Raw genomic sequence first — 16,719 nt, 5'->3', positions numbered from 1 at the left:
ACCGGGCTCGAGCTTCTCCCACCCCCACCCAGGCCACGTGTGCGCGCGCGCTCTGTAGTGGGCGGGCCAGCCCGCTCCGGACCCCGCCCCTCCCTTCGTGAGACGCCGCGGCCCTGCGGGCGGGGGCTCCGGTCCGGGCTTTGGCTGCGGCCCCGGTGTAGTAGCGGGGGCGGCGGCCGGGGGCAGCGCGGCTCCTTCCCTTGTTGTGTGTGTCGGTGCCTCCTCGCCATCTTGTTGCAAAGCCTTTTCTTGTCGGCGGGACTCCCGGGGGCCGCGGGGCGGGAGGCATCAGACGGGAGGAAGGGGGGGGGAGGAGAGGGGCAGTGCCGCCTTTTTTTTTTTTTGCATCAAATTTTTTTACATTTGCAAATTCTATCTTGCAAATATTTTGGGAAACATTGATTTTTCTCCCCGTGCTCCCCCGTTCTTCCCTGCGGAGTGCGCTGCGCCGCCCAGCCCTGTCGCCCCCCGGAGGTGATCCCTCCCTCCTGCCTGCCCGCCAGCCTGACCTGTGCCCGGCTCGCGGGCCGCAGTCTCGGCTCCGGCGCGCCCCCGGCAGCTCTCGGCGCGATGAGCATAGAGACGCTACTGGAGGCGGCCCGCTTCCTGGAATGGCAAGCGCAGCAACAACAGAGAGCACGTGGTGAGCGGCCGGGCTGGGCCCCAGGGGCACCGGGGAAGGGGAGGCGAGCGACCCCGGTCCCCGAACAAACGTGGAACCACGGGCAGGACCCGCTCCTTAGCAGCCCGCGAAGCCGGGGAGCGCAAGGCTCCGCGCAAGAGCCTCTGCTCGGGGAGGAGTGTTGTGGGCAGTGAAATTAATTAATGAATTCATTAACATGCAGCGAGGAACCTGTCTCCTGTGGGCGCCACCCCAGCCGCCTGCCACCCCCTGTGCACCTTTCGCAGGGGGCTTCTTTCGCTTGGGCCAGCGGTGCCCTCGGTAGCGCTAAGGATGTGTGAGCCGGGGGGGTGGGGTGAGGAATGGTGTTGCGTGGAGGTGGCAGACCCGCGTGTGTGTGCGTGTGTGCACGGGGGATGTGTGATGCGAGCCTCGAGGAAAGCGGATGAACGGACGTGTACACGGGGCGAGTGTATAGTGCACACGAGTGGGCGTGTGTGTAACGGAGTTGGGGGTGGGAATTACTCTACGCCGAGCAGCTCCCCGGCTTCCCTGGCCTTGTGGGGAGGGTGCGGGGGGCGCTCCCGGCAGATCTACGCGCCGCTTGGGGCGGAGGCGGCCTTTGCAGAATGAAATGACATCGCGTGTCTTATGATCCTGGCCAGCCCCGCCTGACCCCGCCTCCCAGAGCTGGGCTGGGTCGCGCGTCAGGGGTTTGGGCGAGAGCCGGGCTGATTGGGTGTATGTGAAACGGTTCGCGGGTCGCTGGGGGCAGCCCCAGGGCCCCCCTTGCTGCGCCCCACTTTAGCCGGTGTGGAATGTGGCGTGTCTGCGCGTTCCAAACCCGCTCTCGGCTGGAATGTTGCGCGTGCCTGCGTTCCAAGCCCGTTGGTTACACCGGGTGGTGACGTGGATGGGCCCCGCCCCCGACCACGTGCACGGGGGACACTCCCGCTGGGGACGGCGCGGCTCGGCCCCTCCCCGCAGCCTCGCGTTTAGCCGGGGGCGGGGCCTGGGTGGGGCCGGCGAGGGGCCTTGCGCAGGGTTGGGCCCTAGCTTTGGCCTCTGGGCATCTCCCAGGGAGGGCCTGGGCCCTGCGAAGGTGGAGCCGAGCTCACCTGTCGGTTCTCACCCTAACCTTCTGTTTTTTATCGTGGGGCGAGGGAAACGCTCAGAATCGCAGAGCGACAAGACTTAGAGGTCGCATATTCCCGCTGACGCCCAAAACGTTCTCACCAGGACCTCCTGGCAACACCCCTGGCCACACTGTGGAATGAGCCAGGCTGAGAATGGGCAAATTTGGGGGCTTCCTGAACAGTGGGAGAGACGAAGATTTTAGATGCCCCCCCTACCCCCACGCGCCCCTCCGGGTGATGCAGAAATAGGGACTGGGGGGAAGACCTCCGTTTGCTGGACTGCGACGAGGGCCTCAGCCCTGGATCGTTTTGTGTCCACTATCCGGAGAGTCCTGTCCCCTCCAACCCAATCCCCCAACCCTGCGGCCGGGTTGGTTGTGGTGAAGAGAGTGCTTCGCCCTCCTTTCCTTTCTTTCTGCCTATTGTTGCTTCAATGATGAGTCATGCAGGAGGTAGTAGTGTGTTGTGTGTGTGTGTGTGTGTGTGCGCGCGCCTGTAGCGTGTGCCGCCGCCGCCGCGCTGGCTGAGCAGGCAGGGGGGGGAGCGGCAGCCGGCCAGGGGCGGGGAAGCTGCGGGTCCGTCGGCCTAGTCGGGTAGACCGGCCTCTCAAGGTCAAGAGTCACTCGAGCTATGTGAGACTGAGATGCTTGAGTTTTGCAGAACTGATGGGCTGGCACATCAGCCCACGCGCCCCTCCCCCTTGCCTTCGGGATCCAGAGCAGGGTCAGGAGGTGGACAGTGCTGTTGGTGACCGTGAATGTCCTGCGTGCGGGCCCAGCGACGGGCGGGGGAGGGGGAGAGCGTGCACAAGATTTGGAGAGACTGAGTCACCTGCTGCCACCATCAACACAATGCAGTTCAAGAATACCTATTGTGTCCCCACTGTGTAACAGGCACTGTGCTAGAGGTGAACAGGATTGACCCTGATGTTGCCCCAAGGGAACACTCACTTCACCCTCACTTTACCCCTAGGCTGGTTGGCTATATGGGGAATGGGACAAGACTCACACTGTCATCTCTCTCATCCTTTGCAAAATAAGTAAATCCGGAGCTGACCAGTAAGAATGTGTGTATGTGACACTGTGAAGGAACCGGGGAACATTCCCTCTTAAGTTGGAGAGCCCAGCCCCCTCCCTCAGGTGGTGAGAACCAGGGGCAAGGAGCTGAGCTGAGGTCTAGGTTAGCTGCCCAGTCACAGCTTCTTGTTGGGGGGGGTGGGTTTAGGGGATAGGTGGATGCTGGAAAACCACATCTACTCCAAAAACTGTTGTACAGATGGCTGCACCTGGCCACAGCAGTTTAATCTCCAGAATTCATTTTATCTCCTTCTTGAGGTTCTGTCCTTTGACTTGGGGTGGGAAGGATGGGAGAGAAAGAGGTGGTGTGTGACCCTGCTGACCAGAAGTGCTTTCCCGGGGTACATACCTGATGAGCAGCTCTGAACAGGGATCCTCTTATCTGTGCCCTCGTTCAACCTCAAGCGTCGGTTTCCCGACCTAGACCAGCTAGCTTATTTACATGATGAGCCTAGGGCATGTGTGCACTTGTGTGTGTGAGAGGAAGAGAGGAAAGGGCAAGGCATCGTGGTGGTCAGCAGGGGGGCCTGGTCATTTTCTAGCATTCATGGAGGTGGCTCGAATGGCACCCTCTTCTGCCGTGATTGGAGGGAGCTGGTGGGAGTGTCCACAGGCGCCTGACCCAGTCGTACCCTGGGCCTGCCTTATGTGCCAAGCTCCCTGTCAGCATGAAGGGGGAATCCCCCTGAACATTCGGGGGCACCAGGTGTGGGCTTCTCAGGCCCCAGCCCTGTGCCTGCTGAGCCCCTTTGGCCACAGTGACTTGGGATGGCTGAAGGGAGCACAATGCCCATACTCTCCACTGTGGCCCCTGGATCACCCCAGAGGAGTCGTGCTAAATTCTCTGAGTGTAGAGCCCAAGGAAAGTGCCTGAGTGTGTGTGCATGTATGGGAGTGAGGGAGGGTGTGCACCCATGGGGGCAGCAGAGCATTATTTTAAAGAGCCTAAACTCATCTTACTGCTGAGGGAGGCCCCTGAGTGACTGCCAGCTTGCTTCCCCCACTTTGTGCCCCCCACTCCAGGGCACAGGGAGAGGGTCATCACTGAGTAAGGAATGAGTCCAAGTGGCAGGGAGGAGGCAGGAAGCTTTGGTGGGCTGAATCTGGCCTGGGGCACGCGCTCTTCCTCCCCGCCAGTCAAGCTTTTTCATGCTGATCCAGGTGTGATAGAACTTGGCCATTCACCTGGGTCCCTCCTGGCACCTGTGAGGCGCACCTGCCTCGCTCTGGAAGAGAGTAGGTGAGGAGGAGGTTACCGTCTCCTGGGTGAGCTTTGGAGTTGCTTTAAAACATGGGGAATATGAGGTTTGCCATCAGTCTGGGTTCCCAGAGCACCTGTCCTTGGGGCTTGGGGCCTTGTCTGTCCCACTGCTTATGGGAGAGTGGAACACTTGTCCCAAGGCCAATGAAAGTTAGGGGCCTGGCTCAGTCAAAGGAATGGAGGTGGGGCTGTGTTGGGCCCTGAGCTACAGGGCCTTGTCTTGGGGATGAGATGGGGGCAGGTGGGGTTAGAGGGTGGCAAGTGGGGAGAGGACTGGGGATGTCCCAGGCGGGGCTCCGGAGCTGGAACTCAGCAGGCTTCTTTCCCAGTGTAATCTGGGAAGCTGGGGCAGAGAGAGCTGGTTTTCTCTGCGCCTGTAACATAAGCTAGTGCTGGCTGGAAAGGCTTAGGAGAGCAAGACCTCCCCTCATTGGAGCAGGCCTGCACCGGACTGGCAGCTCCCCTTCCTGAAGGGCAGGGGAGATAGGAAGAAGCCTGTGCTGCCCGGTCCAGCCCCTGAACTCTGGCTGCTGGGAAACCACTGAGTGCTTCCCCTCTCGGAACACTTCCCCCTCTACTTCCTCCTTGCTCTCCTCTGCAGGAGGGAGGGCTCGGCTCAGAGTAGGCCTGGCTCACACTCATTGTTGATTGGCCAAAGGGCCCTGAGGCCTCAGGTTTGCTGGGGGCCGCCCCCACCCCAGCCTGAAAAACATGTTGGAGGGTTGATGCCTTCCTCCCTAGGGGGCACTTAGCCAACCTCATACCCCAGCCCCACCCCTTGTGGGGTGGCATGTTTGGGGCGTGGCTACCTGCCAGTGCTGTCAGCTCTGTTAGTCAGCAGTGTGGCGAATCCGGGGCAGTGGGGAGGGCTGGGTGACCAGCCTGTTCCCTGGCCTGGGGGGCTGCAGCTGCTCCCCAGGGCCCTGGCCCAGCCCTGTAGCCCAGGGACTGGAATGATGGGCCTGGGAGAGGACGGGGCAGGGTGGAGATGGAGAGGGGCCCTCTCCCCTCCCCCTGTTCTCAGCCAGCTGCTAAGCAGGCCTCCCCTTCCTGCGGGGCTTTCAGCAGAGATGCTGAACTGATGGGTGCGTGCTTGCCTGAGCTCATGGCCCTGCTCACCCCTATTACAAAGCCCAGCTTTCCTTTCTGGCTGCCTTGTATCTTTCTAGTTTGTGCTGCTGGTGGTGGAGGGGATGGGAGGGAGGGAGGGGGATTTGGGGAAAATTAGTTCTAGCATAACAAAGGGCAGAGAAGGACCAAGTGTGTTTTGTGTGGTCCCCCTGAGGACAAACCAGAGGCATTGGGACCTAGCCTGGGAGTCCAGAGTCCTGGGCCTGGTTTCCTCATGTGGGAACTGAAGGTGGTGTCCCTACCCTGCCTGTGGTGTGGGGCTCTTGTGAGGATCCAGAGGGGTGTGTGTGTGTGTAGACACCTAGTGAGCATATGTTGGCACAGCAAGTACCAGGAATCTGCCAGGTGTCAGGAGACCTGGCTGGGTCTGGCCCCAGTTTTACTTGTGTCTTGCTGTGTGACCCTCAACAGATCACTTTGCCTCTCTGAGCTGATTTATCCCATCTGTGAAATGAAGGTACTGCCTGTCCTCTACAAGGTACTTGCTAAACACTGTTGAAGGTCTTTCCCAGAAACTATGATCTGTCTGCCCCGCTCCGTTCTCCTGTGGTGGCCTGTGAGGTCTTCTATGGACTGGCCTCTGCCCACCTTATCAGCCCGCTCCCCTCCACCTTGTTGCTCCTGACCATCCCTGCTCACCATCTGCCTAACCCCTCAACCTCCAGGTTGCCAGGCCTCCAGCATTCTCTGGGACGCTCCTGCTCTGCCTTTACACAGCCTCTTTCCCCCCAGCCTGGACTGTTATCCTGTCTCTTGTCCCTCCCTGCACCCCCCCGCCCTGAGCTCCCCAAAGACACGGACCAGGTCTGTGTGATTTGTTCACTGCTGTGTCTCAATGCTTAGCCAGCGCCTGGCTGGGTGTGAATGGGTATTTGTGGTGTCTCAGGCAGAGCAGGGGTGTCACTGAGCACTGACTGGGACACGGTCAGAGGATGGGTTATGGCTGGAGGACAGGTGAAGCTGGGGCCCAGGGCTGTTGGCCCACTCAGACACCCCTTGTGTTCTCTCTGTGTAGATGAGCAGGAGCGGCTTCGCTTGGAGCGGGAGCGGGAACAGGAGCAGAAGAAGGCCAGCAGCCTGGCCAGGCTGGCCCATGCCCTGCCAGTGGAAGAACCCCGCAACGAGGCACCACCCCTGCCTTTGTCCCCCCCAGCACCTCCGCCGGCACCTCCACCCCCACTTGCCACCCCCACCCCACTGACTGTCATTCCTATTCCAGTAGTGACCAACTCCCCTCAGCCTCTGCCCCCACCCCCACCACTGCCCCCTGCAGCCCAGCCTCTGCCCCTGGCACCTCGCCAGCCCACCCTGGTGAGCACCCCTGGACTGAGCATTAAGGAGTCTGCTGCCCTGCCCACCAGGCCACAGGTGCCCACCCCTGCTCCCCTACTGCCGGACTCCAAGACCACCATTCCGCCCACTGGCAGCCCCAAGCCTTTGCAGCCCCTCCCCACACCCATCCTGACCATCGCACCACACCCTGGAGTCCAGCCCCAGCTGGCCCCCCAGCAGCCACCCCCACCCACTCTTGGGACACTGAAGTTGGCACCAGCTGAAGAAGTCAAATCCAGTGAACAGAAGAAGAGGCCTGGGGGGTGAGTGAGGTGTGGCAGAGTCAGAGCTGTTGGGGTGGAGAGGAGGACTGCCCACCCGCTGGGCTGTGTGTGCAAGAGAAAGTTCCCTCCCCAGCCAGGCCTTCAGGGCCGTACCCTACCTCCCCAGCCTAGAAGTGCCCTCCTATATTTGGACACATTTTCACTGTGCTCTTGCCCATCCCGGCCCCGGGAGTGGGGAATGGCCATTGCTCTCTGTTCTCTGACTTCTGTTTTCTCTGACCTCCTCCAAAGTTGGGGCTGATGGCATTTCCCAGCCTTTGAACAGAGTATTGGGTTATGGGCCTCTTCTGAGGGATGGGGTCAACTGGCTATTTCTCTGAGTCCCAGGAGTACTTCCATCTCCTCACAGATGGACAGGTGGCATTGGGGGTTAAAGGGGTCATGAATTATGAGCATACATGTGTCCTCCATGGGGTGTACGTGCCATGGCACAGAAGGAGCATCTCCCATTGCTGCTTTTATAGAGAGAAAATGTCAGGGACAAAAAGCCTGTGGCATTTGGAGGACGGGGACAGGGGGCAGGAAGGCCACCTAATCTGGGCCCTCCTCTCTGAGCCTCCTGTCTGTCTGGGTTTCAGGATCGGAACCAGAGAAGTCCACAACAAACTGGAGAAGAACAGGTGTGTGTGCGAGCGTGTGTGACTCTGGGCCCGCCCCGCCTGCCGTGGGGACTGGTCCCACCCTTGGTTCCCCAAGCTGTCCTTGGGCCTTCCCTCCCCGCCTCCAGGCCGTGCCTCTGCCCCCGGCAGTGGCTGACCCGCGCTGCTACCTCTCCCCAGGAGGGCCCATCTGAAGGAATGCTTTGAGACCCTGAAGCGAAACATCCCCAACGTGGACGACAAGAAGACTTCGAATCTGAGCGTGCTGCGGACGGCGCTGCGGTACATCCAGGTATGGGGGAGGGAAGCGCGGCCCAGAGGAGGCGGGCGGTGGCGGTGGCGGCGACGGCCGCAGAGCCAGCTTCCTCCCCGCGCCCCACCGCCCTCGCCCGGTCGTCGCGGCCCCGCCCCCTCCCGGCTCCCCCGCCCTCCTCCACGCGGGCGCTGAGCACATGGCCCGGTGACGTCACGGGGCTCCCCGCCCGTCAGGGGGCGGGCAGACGGGCGCGCGTGCGCGGGCAGGGCGGGGGCGGTGCTGCCCTCGGCCTCCCTCCCCTCCCCCGTCGGGCCGCCCTGCGGAACCCGTGTCACCCCGGTGTTCGGTCCCGCTTAGCTGCCTGCCGCTGTTAGAGCACCCGCGGGTGAGGAGGGCGTGGAGCAGCCTGGCGCCTCCACCCCGCCCGCAGCGCCTGGGCGGAACCCGGATTCGGCCCAAGAGTCTGTCGCTGGGCCGGGGGAGGGGTGTCCCCGGGCGTGGCTCCCTCCAGTCGGCTGCGCGCCAGTGAAGCCCCCGACTTTTACCCGAGAAGGATTCAGATCCTTGCAGTGAGCGCACTGAGGTGCCACGACCCGAGTTCGGGGGTTAAACCTCGGGGTTGGAGGAATGCGGCAGCTTGAGTGGGAGACAAGCAGCCCCGGGGTCACCGAACCTCTAAAAATTACTCTCTCCTTCCGTCAGGGTTTTAAAAAAGCCCTTTCCAGGGCGCCCTCCTGGCCGTGTCCCCTCGCCGTGAGCCCTGGCTCCCCTCTGCGGCACCGGGCCGGCGCCCGCCAGATAAGCTAGTTGCCATGGCGGCCCGAGTTTCGGTTTCCCTGGAAACCGGCGGGCTGCGCGCGCGGGGAGGGCGGCGGTGGGGGTGGGGCGGCGGCCACGCTCGGCTGCCGCTGAGACGGAGTCCGAACGGAGCCGTTGGGGAGTGGGAGGGGCTTGGGGGCTCCCTGCCAGCTGGGGGGAGGAGCCTCAGGGTCCCCTGGTCGTCGCTCTTGGGAAGCCTGGGGGCTGGGCGGCGTCACGGCCCTGGCGGGAGGGGATGGCAGAGGGTCGGGCCGGGCGAGGAGCCAGCAGCGGGTCGCCACCCCTCCCCCGGCCTCGACTGCGGGGTCACAGCCCCGAGGTAACCGGAGCCTGACTCGCGACGGCTCCCAGTCGGCGGCTCCCTCCCCGCCTCCCGTGAACGCGCGCCCTTCCGCGCGCCCTCTGGCGCGGGGAGGTGCTGGCGCGTCTCCAGGCCGCTTCCCGGCACCGGGAGGGGCGGGGCCGGGCCCGCGGATTGGCGAGGCCGGGCGGGGGGCGGGGCTCCTGCGCGCGCCGAGGGAGGGTGCGGCCGGCGGGGAGTGACGCAGCATGGCCCGGGCCGCGTGGGTGCGCGCGTGCTCTGGGAGGGGCGGGTCCTCGCTTGCTGCCCGGACGGCACGGCGTCGGGGGCTTGCCTTGAGTTTCCGAGGGTACCCAGGAGGCTTATTTTTTGATGTATTTGCCGAACGTGGGCTTGAGTATGTTATTGATTGGTCCCTCAGTCATACGCAGTTATATGGCCTGGGAGAAAATCTCAGTCCAAATGCGGTGACATTTTCTGCGAATATCAGCTTTCTGTACTGCGATGAGGCTAAGTGGGAAAAAAATTAATAGTATCTTCGTCGTAAGGATGTTAGAAGGATTGGACCTCTGTAAATATTAACTTAATTGCGATTATTAAGAAGTGGGGAGGATAGAATGGCACGTTCCTCTTTATAGATACATATTTAGGGAGGGGAGAGCAGAAACAGTCGAAAACTTAGAAGACTGCATGAATCCTGAACTTCACTCATTTATTTGTTCATTCAGGTACTTTTGGAAAGCTCTGTGTCTGATTCTGAGGATATAGTGGGGGAGCAAAGAGGAAAATGTAGGTCTGCATCCTCATGGGTTTTGTCTTGCAGCAGATTATAAACAAGATGGAAGACTGTGCCATGCAGGTGTCACAGGGACAGATCACAGGATCTGTTCTGGGGAGGTGGGGAAGTTGTTGCTAAGGAAGGGGCATTCAAGCTGAGACCTGAAGGTCTCCGGATGACCAAGGCAAAGTGGAGGGCAGAGAGCCCAGCACAGTCCAAAGTTTCTCCAGCAGGAGGGAGCAGGATGCGTTTTTGGAAGTTAAAGATGGTCAGGAGGGTTGCCAGGTAGAGATGGGGGGCAGCAGGGCACTCGATGAGAGCCAGAAGGGAGTACTGGAGAGATCACACAGAGCATGTAGACTGAGGGCTTGGGATGTGTGTCCAGGCGGGAAGCTGTGGGAAGGCTGAAGAACCCAGCCAGACCTATAGTGGCTTAGAGGTGGTAAAGGAGTTGAAGAAAGCCATGGTGAAGTGGACAGAAACAGGAAGAGGAGTGGGCATTTACCAAACCAGGTATCTAGGTAGTCTTAGAAAGGAAATGGGTCTAAGATGAAGCAATGTGGTCTAAAGTTAGACCCTGGGGAAACTTTCTGGGGGCCTCTAGGCCTGTGGAGAACTGGGCTAAGTGAGGAGAGGAGGTTTTGGCCTCTGATGTTCTCTCTCCCTGAGCCAGAAGCCTACCCTCCCTGCTAGTGAGTAGAGTTCAGGATGGCCACTTCTAGCCCCCAGCAGCCAGATTCAAGTGAGGGCTGACTCACCATAGGCCGCATCATTGATGTGGCCTCATCTGATGTCGTGTCCAGCATTGGCCTTTTGGGGTAGAGCCAGGTGAGAAACCAAACAGGTGAGTGTGTAAGGGGAGGGATCTTTCTGGCAGAAATATGGGGAGAAGGTTAATCTCAAAGCCAGGATGGTAGAAGGGACTGTGTGTAGCCTGGGACTGGTGACAAAAGTGTGGAGCTACCAGGTTTCCGGCCAGTACAGAGCATGGCTGTATCTGGGTTATGTGTCGCAGGCACTAATGGTTTGAGGCATCTCTTACTGGTGAGGTCAGAAATGCAAGGAGTTTGGGGCTGTAGGAGGGAGCGTGGGGAAGTTAGTCCTAGTTGGTGTGTTGAGTTGAAGACGTTGCCATGCTCAGGAGGGGCAGATGAACAGTCAGGAAAGACTACTGCAAAACTGCCCATAGGAAATGGAGTCAAGGCTACCGGGTGACTGTGATTCTCCTGTGATGAAGGGGAGAGACAGGATAGAGGTTGGAGCTAACATGGTGAAGTCCCCTCAGATCCTTCCCCTGGGGCTAGGCAAAACATTGTGCCTAGCTCTGTCCTGGCCTGGTAGGCTCAGGGGATATAAGCTAATTATAGAACAGCGCTTGCCTTCACTTACAGGGTTGGACAGGAACAGTGTGTGTTGAGGTGGAAAGACAAAACAGGAAATATTTAGGGGGTCATAGGAGCCAGTGTCTGATTAAGTACTACTTGACAGTCAATGTCACTGAACGCTCAGGTGTGCGTGCTGGTGCTGAGAAGGGCATGGGTTGGGGAAGGGCAGTGGAGAATGTAGGGGCTCAGGTGTGGTCTCAGAAGAGGAGCAGAGAAGATCTAGATTGGTGAGAACGGGGCGTTCCGTGTGTAAGCATCTGGGCAGACAGAGTTTGGAGAGGAAAACTAAGATGAGCTGGGGAGTTTGGTGTGGAGAGCCAGTGGGCTCTGCACCTGGCCATGACCAGTGAGCCTTGGAAGCTACAAGTTGAGGAGCAGGTCAGGTAAGAAACTCAGGAGGCAGCAAGGCAGCACTGTCCATGTTGTCTGGTTGACCCAGCGGTCAGGACATGCCTAGGCCGAGGAGAAGCTGGCAACAGGGAAGCCATTGAGACTTAGATGAGTTGGTTTAATGAAGTGTCAGAGTTGGGAGGTCATGGAGGATGGGAGAGGCTTTTGGTCTGGAAGGGAGCTGAGAAATAGGATAGGAGCTGGCCTTTGGAACTGCTAATAATAAGCCTCCGGCAGAGAGAAACTGGAGACCCTTCTAATAAGGGAGCACTGCCACAGTCTAGGAGGCAGGGCGTCCAGCACCTCTGTGAGGGGGCAACCTAAGTGGCACAAGGTCACCTGTGGCCCTGAAGGAGTTGAGAAGGAGATGGCACCGTGGATAAGGGAACTCCCTCCTGGTGTTCTTAGGGAAGGGGGTGGCATCAGCGTTGTGGGAGTGGGAGCAACCTGGAACCTGTGGTGAGGGACAGAAACCTCTCCAGGGGTGCTCAGTCCGAGTCAGCTGTGCTGTCCATCACCCCAAGAGCCATTTCTCATTGAAGAGTGCAGCTCAGGTACTGTGTGAAAGGAGGGGCACATTCCAGGGCGTGGGGATTGTTTAGCAGCCTGGGGAGTCTGGAGGCCTGCAGGCAGTGTGAAAATAGAGCATTGTAGAGTGGCGACACAGGTGGGCACCATAGGGGCCCAGGAAGTTGGAGAAGGAGGTACAGAGCCAGCAGCTATTGGAGACGAGATGGAGGCAGGTCAAGATGAAAAGGCCACAAAGTCTGGTGGGTCATCCTCCAAGGATATTGAAGTTAAGGAGACTAGTGAATGATGAAGTGGAGAGAAGGGCAGGATCATTGGGGGTTCTTTGGGGAATGCGTTCCAAGGAGAGTAGCTTGTGGTATCCGTGAGTGACAGAATGGTATGAACAGCGGTGGAGGCCTTGGACATGACCCCAGAAGTCTGTGTTACCCTTCCTGTCCTTCTCTGCAGAATGGAGAGAGATGCTGCCAGGAGGGTGGATGGGGCATGAGGTGGGGAAGCCCCTCAGGACAGAGTTGATGTGGGGATGGGAGAGGGGCTGACCTGGATCTGTGCTTTCTTTCAATGGCGCCTGCCTGAGAGCCTGCAGTCCCCGGGACGCTGGGCCTCACTAGGCAGAGCCAGGACCAGGAGGCAGGTGTTGTCTCCAACAGCCCCTGTCAGCCTGGGGCCCGGTCAGTGCAGACCTGCCCTGTGGGCTGAGTGATCTGGAGGCAGGGGTGGCTGTGGGGATATGTTTATGGTAATCTGTGGGCCCCATGGCTGCTGCTCAGGGTATCCTGCTGTCCCTTGCCCTGTTCTCCAGTCCCTAAAGAGGAAGGAGAAGGAATATGAGCATGAGATGGAGCGGCTGGCGCGAGAGAAGATTGCCACGCAGCAGCGGCTGGCGGAGCTCAAGCACGAGCTGAGCCAGTGGATGGATGTGCTGGAGATCGACCGTGTGCTCCGGCAGACGGGCCAGCCGGAGGACGACCAGGCCTCCACTTCTACAGCCTCTGGTGAGCCCTGCCTGCCCCCCGTTCCATGTTGCTCCCGCCCTTCACAAATGACAGCTGCTCTGGCCAGGCCTTTGCCTGCTGGAAAAGATGCCCCTCACCCCAGCCCCATCGTATCCCCAGGGACATCTATATTTCTAACTTCTTGTTTCCCAAGCCCTCTCACCTCTCCCTGTGTCCCCCCACAGAGGGTGAGGACAACATAGACGAGGATATGGAGGAGGACCAGGCCGGCCTGGGCCCACCTAAGCTGAGCCATCACCCCCACCCGGAGCTGCCGAAGCCACCGCCCAGCACTGCCCCCACGCCTCTGCCTCCCCACCCACACCCCCACTCCCAGCCTGTGGCCCTGTCTCCTGCCCATCTGCCCGGGCAGCAGCCACCGCCACAGCAGAAGACACCTCTGCCGGCCCCTCCTCCCCCACCAGCTGCCCCTGCCCAGGCTCTGGTGTCCGCTCCAGCCCATCTGGTGGCCGCGGCTGGGGGAGGCTCTACAGTCATCGCCCACACGGCCACCACCCACGCCTCAGTCATCCAGACTGTGAACCATGTTCTACAGGGGCCGGGCGGCAAGCACATCGCCCACATCGCCCCCTCGGCCCCCAGCCCTGCTGTGCAGCTGGCACCTGCCACACCCCCCATTGGCCACATCACAGTACACCCTGCCACCCTCAACCACGTGGCCCACCTTGGCTCCCAGCTGCCCCTGTACCCGCAGCCTGTGGCAGTGAGCCAGCCTGTGGCAGTGAGCCACATCGCCCACACCCTCTCGCACCAGCAAGTAAATGGCACAGCTGGGTTGGGGCCCCCAGCCACCGTCATGGCAAAGCCAGCTGTGGGGGCTCAGGTGGTGCACCACCCCCAGCTGGTGGGCCAGACGGTGCTCAACCCTGTGACCATGGTCACCATGCCCTCCTTCCCGGTCAGCACACTCAAGCTGGCTTGAGGATGAGGCCACTCAGAGGCCCTCAGTGGGGGCAGGGAGGGGGACCTGTCCCCCACTCTCCTACCCACCAGCTCCACACATTCCAGCCAGGCCAGGCCCACCCCGCCCACACCCACCCCCAGGCCTCCTAGGGGAAGGGGGTGCAGAGACTCTGAGCCAGGGGAGGGAGGGGCCACCCCAGGTAGCTGGGCACAGGGCAGGGGCTTACCCCACTGCACTAGGACTTGATGAAGTGATGAGAGACGCTCTGGTGACCATGCCACCTGTTGGGCCTGGTGCCAGCTCCAGTGCCGTCCCTGCCTCCCAACCCTGTCCCCTGAAATCAGTGCGATGTGGACGTGGTATTCTCCGACTTTCCCCTACCCTGCCCGCCTTCCTGTGCTGCTGCTGCTATTGCTCTGTCTGGTGAGGTGGCTGAGTGCCCGGGCCCTCCCCTCCCGAGCCTCAGCCTTCTCTTCCCAGGCCTTTGGAGGGGAAACGGGGAAGCAGAACTGAAGCAATTTGGCCCAGAAAGCTGAAGACTGTGGGGACCCTGCTGAGTACAGGTGACAAATCCTAGGAAGTGGCTGGTCTGGCGTCCCATCCAGACAGGTGGGTGCCCCAGCATGGGGTTCTCCAACCCAGTTGCAGTCACTATGACTCATTACAGCAGAAACTAGTTAACGATTGTCTGCCAATAGTAAACCAAACCCAAGTTGTTGCCAAGCTCCCTGAGCCCGCCAATCTTTGCCACTGAGCTCCTGACCTCAGGAGGGCAGGCTGAGGGTGGGGGCAGGAAAGAAGGGTTTGGCTGTGCCCATCACCTTCGCCCCCAGCCTGCGTCTGGACTGAGGAGAGCTGCTCTGGACCCCTGCCCCCATCCCTGGATATGGCTCTCAGCTTCCAGAAGGCAGAGAGGAGGTGTGCTGTCTGGCCTCCACTCCCCTCTGCTCAGTGCTGTGTACTCCCTCAAGGGATAGGTGCCCCTGGGTGCCTCATGCTGCCTGGGAGACATTGGCCAGCATCTGGTCTGGGTTCCAGGATCCTGAAGCCACACTGTTGAGGCAATCAGGAAGTTAAAATCTGGCCCCTGATCCTTTCCCACACAGGCCCCTGGGGACCTGTAGAGAGGGAGCAGGGCCAGACTAGGGAGGAGGGCTGCTGCTTTTGCTCCAACTTCTGTCTCTAGTGTCATCTCTTTCTCCTGAACATCCCCCTTCTTCCATGGGCCTTTCTGAGTGTCCCCTCCCTGGTGGGGGCTGCTGTGTGCCACTGCCTTCCTTTGAGGAAAAGTCCTTAGTTGGGCTGAGAGCAGGGCACAGCTTGGGGTGGGGAGGAGTGAGTGGGGGGCCCTGTGTAGGGGATGCTGCTTTCCCTGCCTCTGCCTTGGCCAACGGCTTTGGCTTCTCTTTATGTGGGTATTTATTACAAGTGGCCTTGTGTTGGACACACTCAGTTACACACATGTGCACACTCTGCTCCCCACTTGGACACACTCACCAATGGCCTTTCAGTGTGGGAGGAGGATGTGAGTATTTCTAAGTGTGAAGTTTGACAGGCTGGGGGTGGGAGAGTGTCAGGGCCCAGGATCCTCTGGAGTGTCCTCAGGACACTGGGGAGCCTGGCAACGGTCTTGAATAGATTTAGACACTTAAGAATTCCCTTTCAGTTCCCGGTGCTGGAGACCTCCCAGGGGACTGTCGTCTTGTTTTTCTCTCCTGTGGGTGGGGAAGGGGAAGGCCTATGGACGCCTTAGAGGCCTCTAGGAGAGGGCCCCGTACCCACCCTATGCAGAGCTCCCACCTCACAAGCTTGCTGCCTCCCTGCGCCTGCAGCCACTGCCACCCGCCACCCGCCACCCGCCACCCTTGTTCTTGGGGGAGCCAGTTTCATTCTTCCCAGTGTGATTACAATGGAAAAAGCAGAGGGAGATGGGTAGGCCTGGCGCCCAGGGAACAGTCAGAGAAGTATTGGTGAACCCGCCCCTCCTCTCAGCTCTGTTCACCACCTGCATCCTGAGGCCATTCCAGAGATGAAACGGTTGTGTTAACCAGTTGCCCCTTGGGCCTGCACAGATACCTCATCTGCCCTCCGCCCCTGCCCCTCCCAGCCCCCCATCAGTGGGGGCCTCTGAATCTAGTGCCGAATGACTATGTCCAGATTGGTGACAATGGGTCTTGTTGCTGTTTTGTTGTTGTTTGTGAACGCTGTGACGCTGTGTGCCCAAGAGGGCAGCCACCGCCAGCCCTTCCTTGGGCATCTCCCCTGAGAGCTGTCAGGACCACATCTGTCCTCGCCTGTGGGACCTCCTGCCCCTCCCCTCCCTAGCCCTTCCAGCCTGGGGGACGCGTGTGCCCGTGCATGCGCGTGCACGCACACATACACACATCTTACCTCTCATGCGTGTTTTACTTTTTGATGTTCAGAGTGACTCACTGGCTGGGAGTCTTTACCTCGAGGAGAGGGGGAGGTTAGTTCCTTGGGGGGGCCAAAGAAGGGCAGGGAATGCCTGGAGGGGAATTGCGGGGTCACCATAACCCCTGCTCTCTCCAGGAACAGTTTCTTCCCCCATCCCAGGGTCCCACCCCCATCCCCCAAAGAGGTGGCCCTTGTTTACAGTGAGGACTTGGTCACTGTGTCTCCGTTTCCTGAAATATAAACCGTAGCGACCCCAGACTGTAGAGATTTTTATGTGTTTGGATACATCTGCTGTGTGGGAAAAAAAAAAAAAAAACTACAAAAACCCTAATTTTGTACATATTGTATTTTTACTATTGAACTGTATTCTAGTGGCTGTTCATGCTCCAAGACTTTAGGTATTGAGACATGAATACTATCCATGTAATAAGCACTTGCCTGGAATAAAATATAAAATTGAAATAAACCTGCACTGAAACCTAA

The 16,719-nt window shown here is 59.7% G+C and overlaps 1 protein-coding gene across 1 annotated transcript; it reads left to right on the top strand.

Moving 5' to 3' along the window:
- Nucleotides 1-63: 63 nt before the first annotated feature.
- MNT (MAX network transcriptional repressor) lies at nt 64-16,719 on the top strand. Its single transcript, XM_023653232.2, has 6 exons — nt 64-643; nt 6,242-6,821; nt 7,421-7,462; nt 7,622-7,733; nt 12,704-12,896; nt 13,082-16,719. The coding sequence occupies exons 1-6, from the start codon at nt 571-573 to the stop codon at nt 13,837-13,839; spliced, it is 1,758 nt and encodes a 585-aa protein (XP_023509000.1). The 5' UTR covers nt 64-570; the 3' UTR covers nt 13,840-16,719.

This window comes from Equus caballus, chromosome 11 (genome assembly GCF_041296265.1).
Source record: "Equus caballus isolate H_3958 breed thoroughbred chromosome 11, TB-T2T, whole genome shotgun sequence".
Lineage (NCBI taxonomy): Eukaryota > Metazoa > Chordata > Mammalia > Perissodactyla > Equidae > Equus > Equus caballus.
This window is presented reverse-complemented; position numbering and strand designations above follow the sequence as displayed.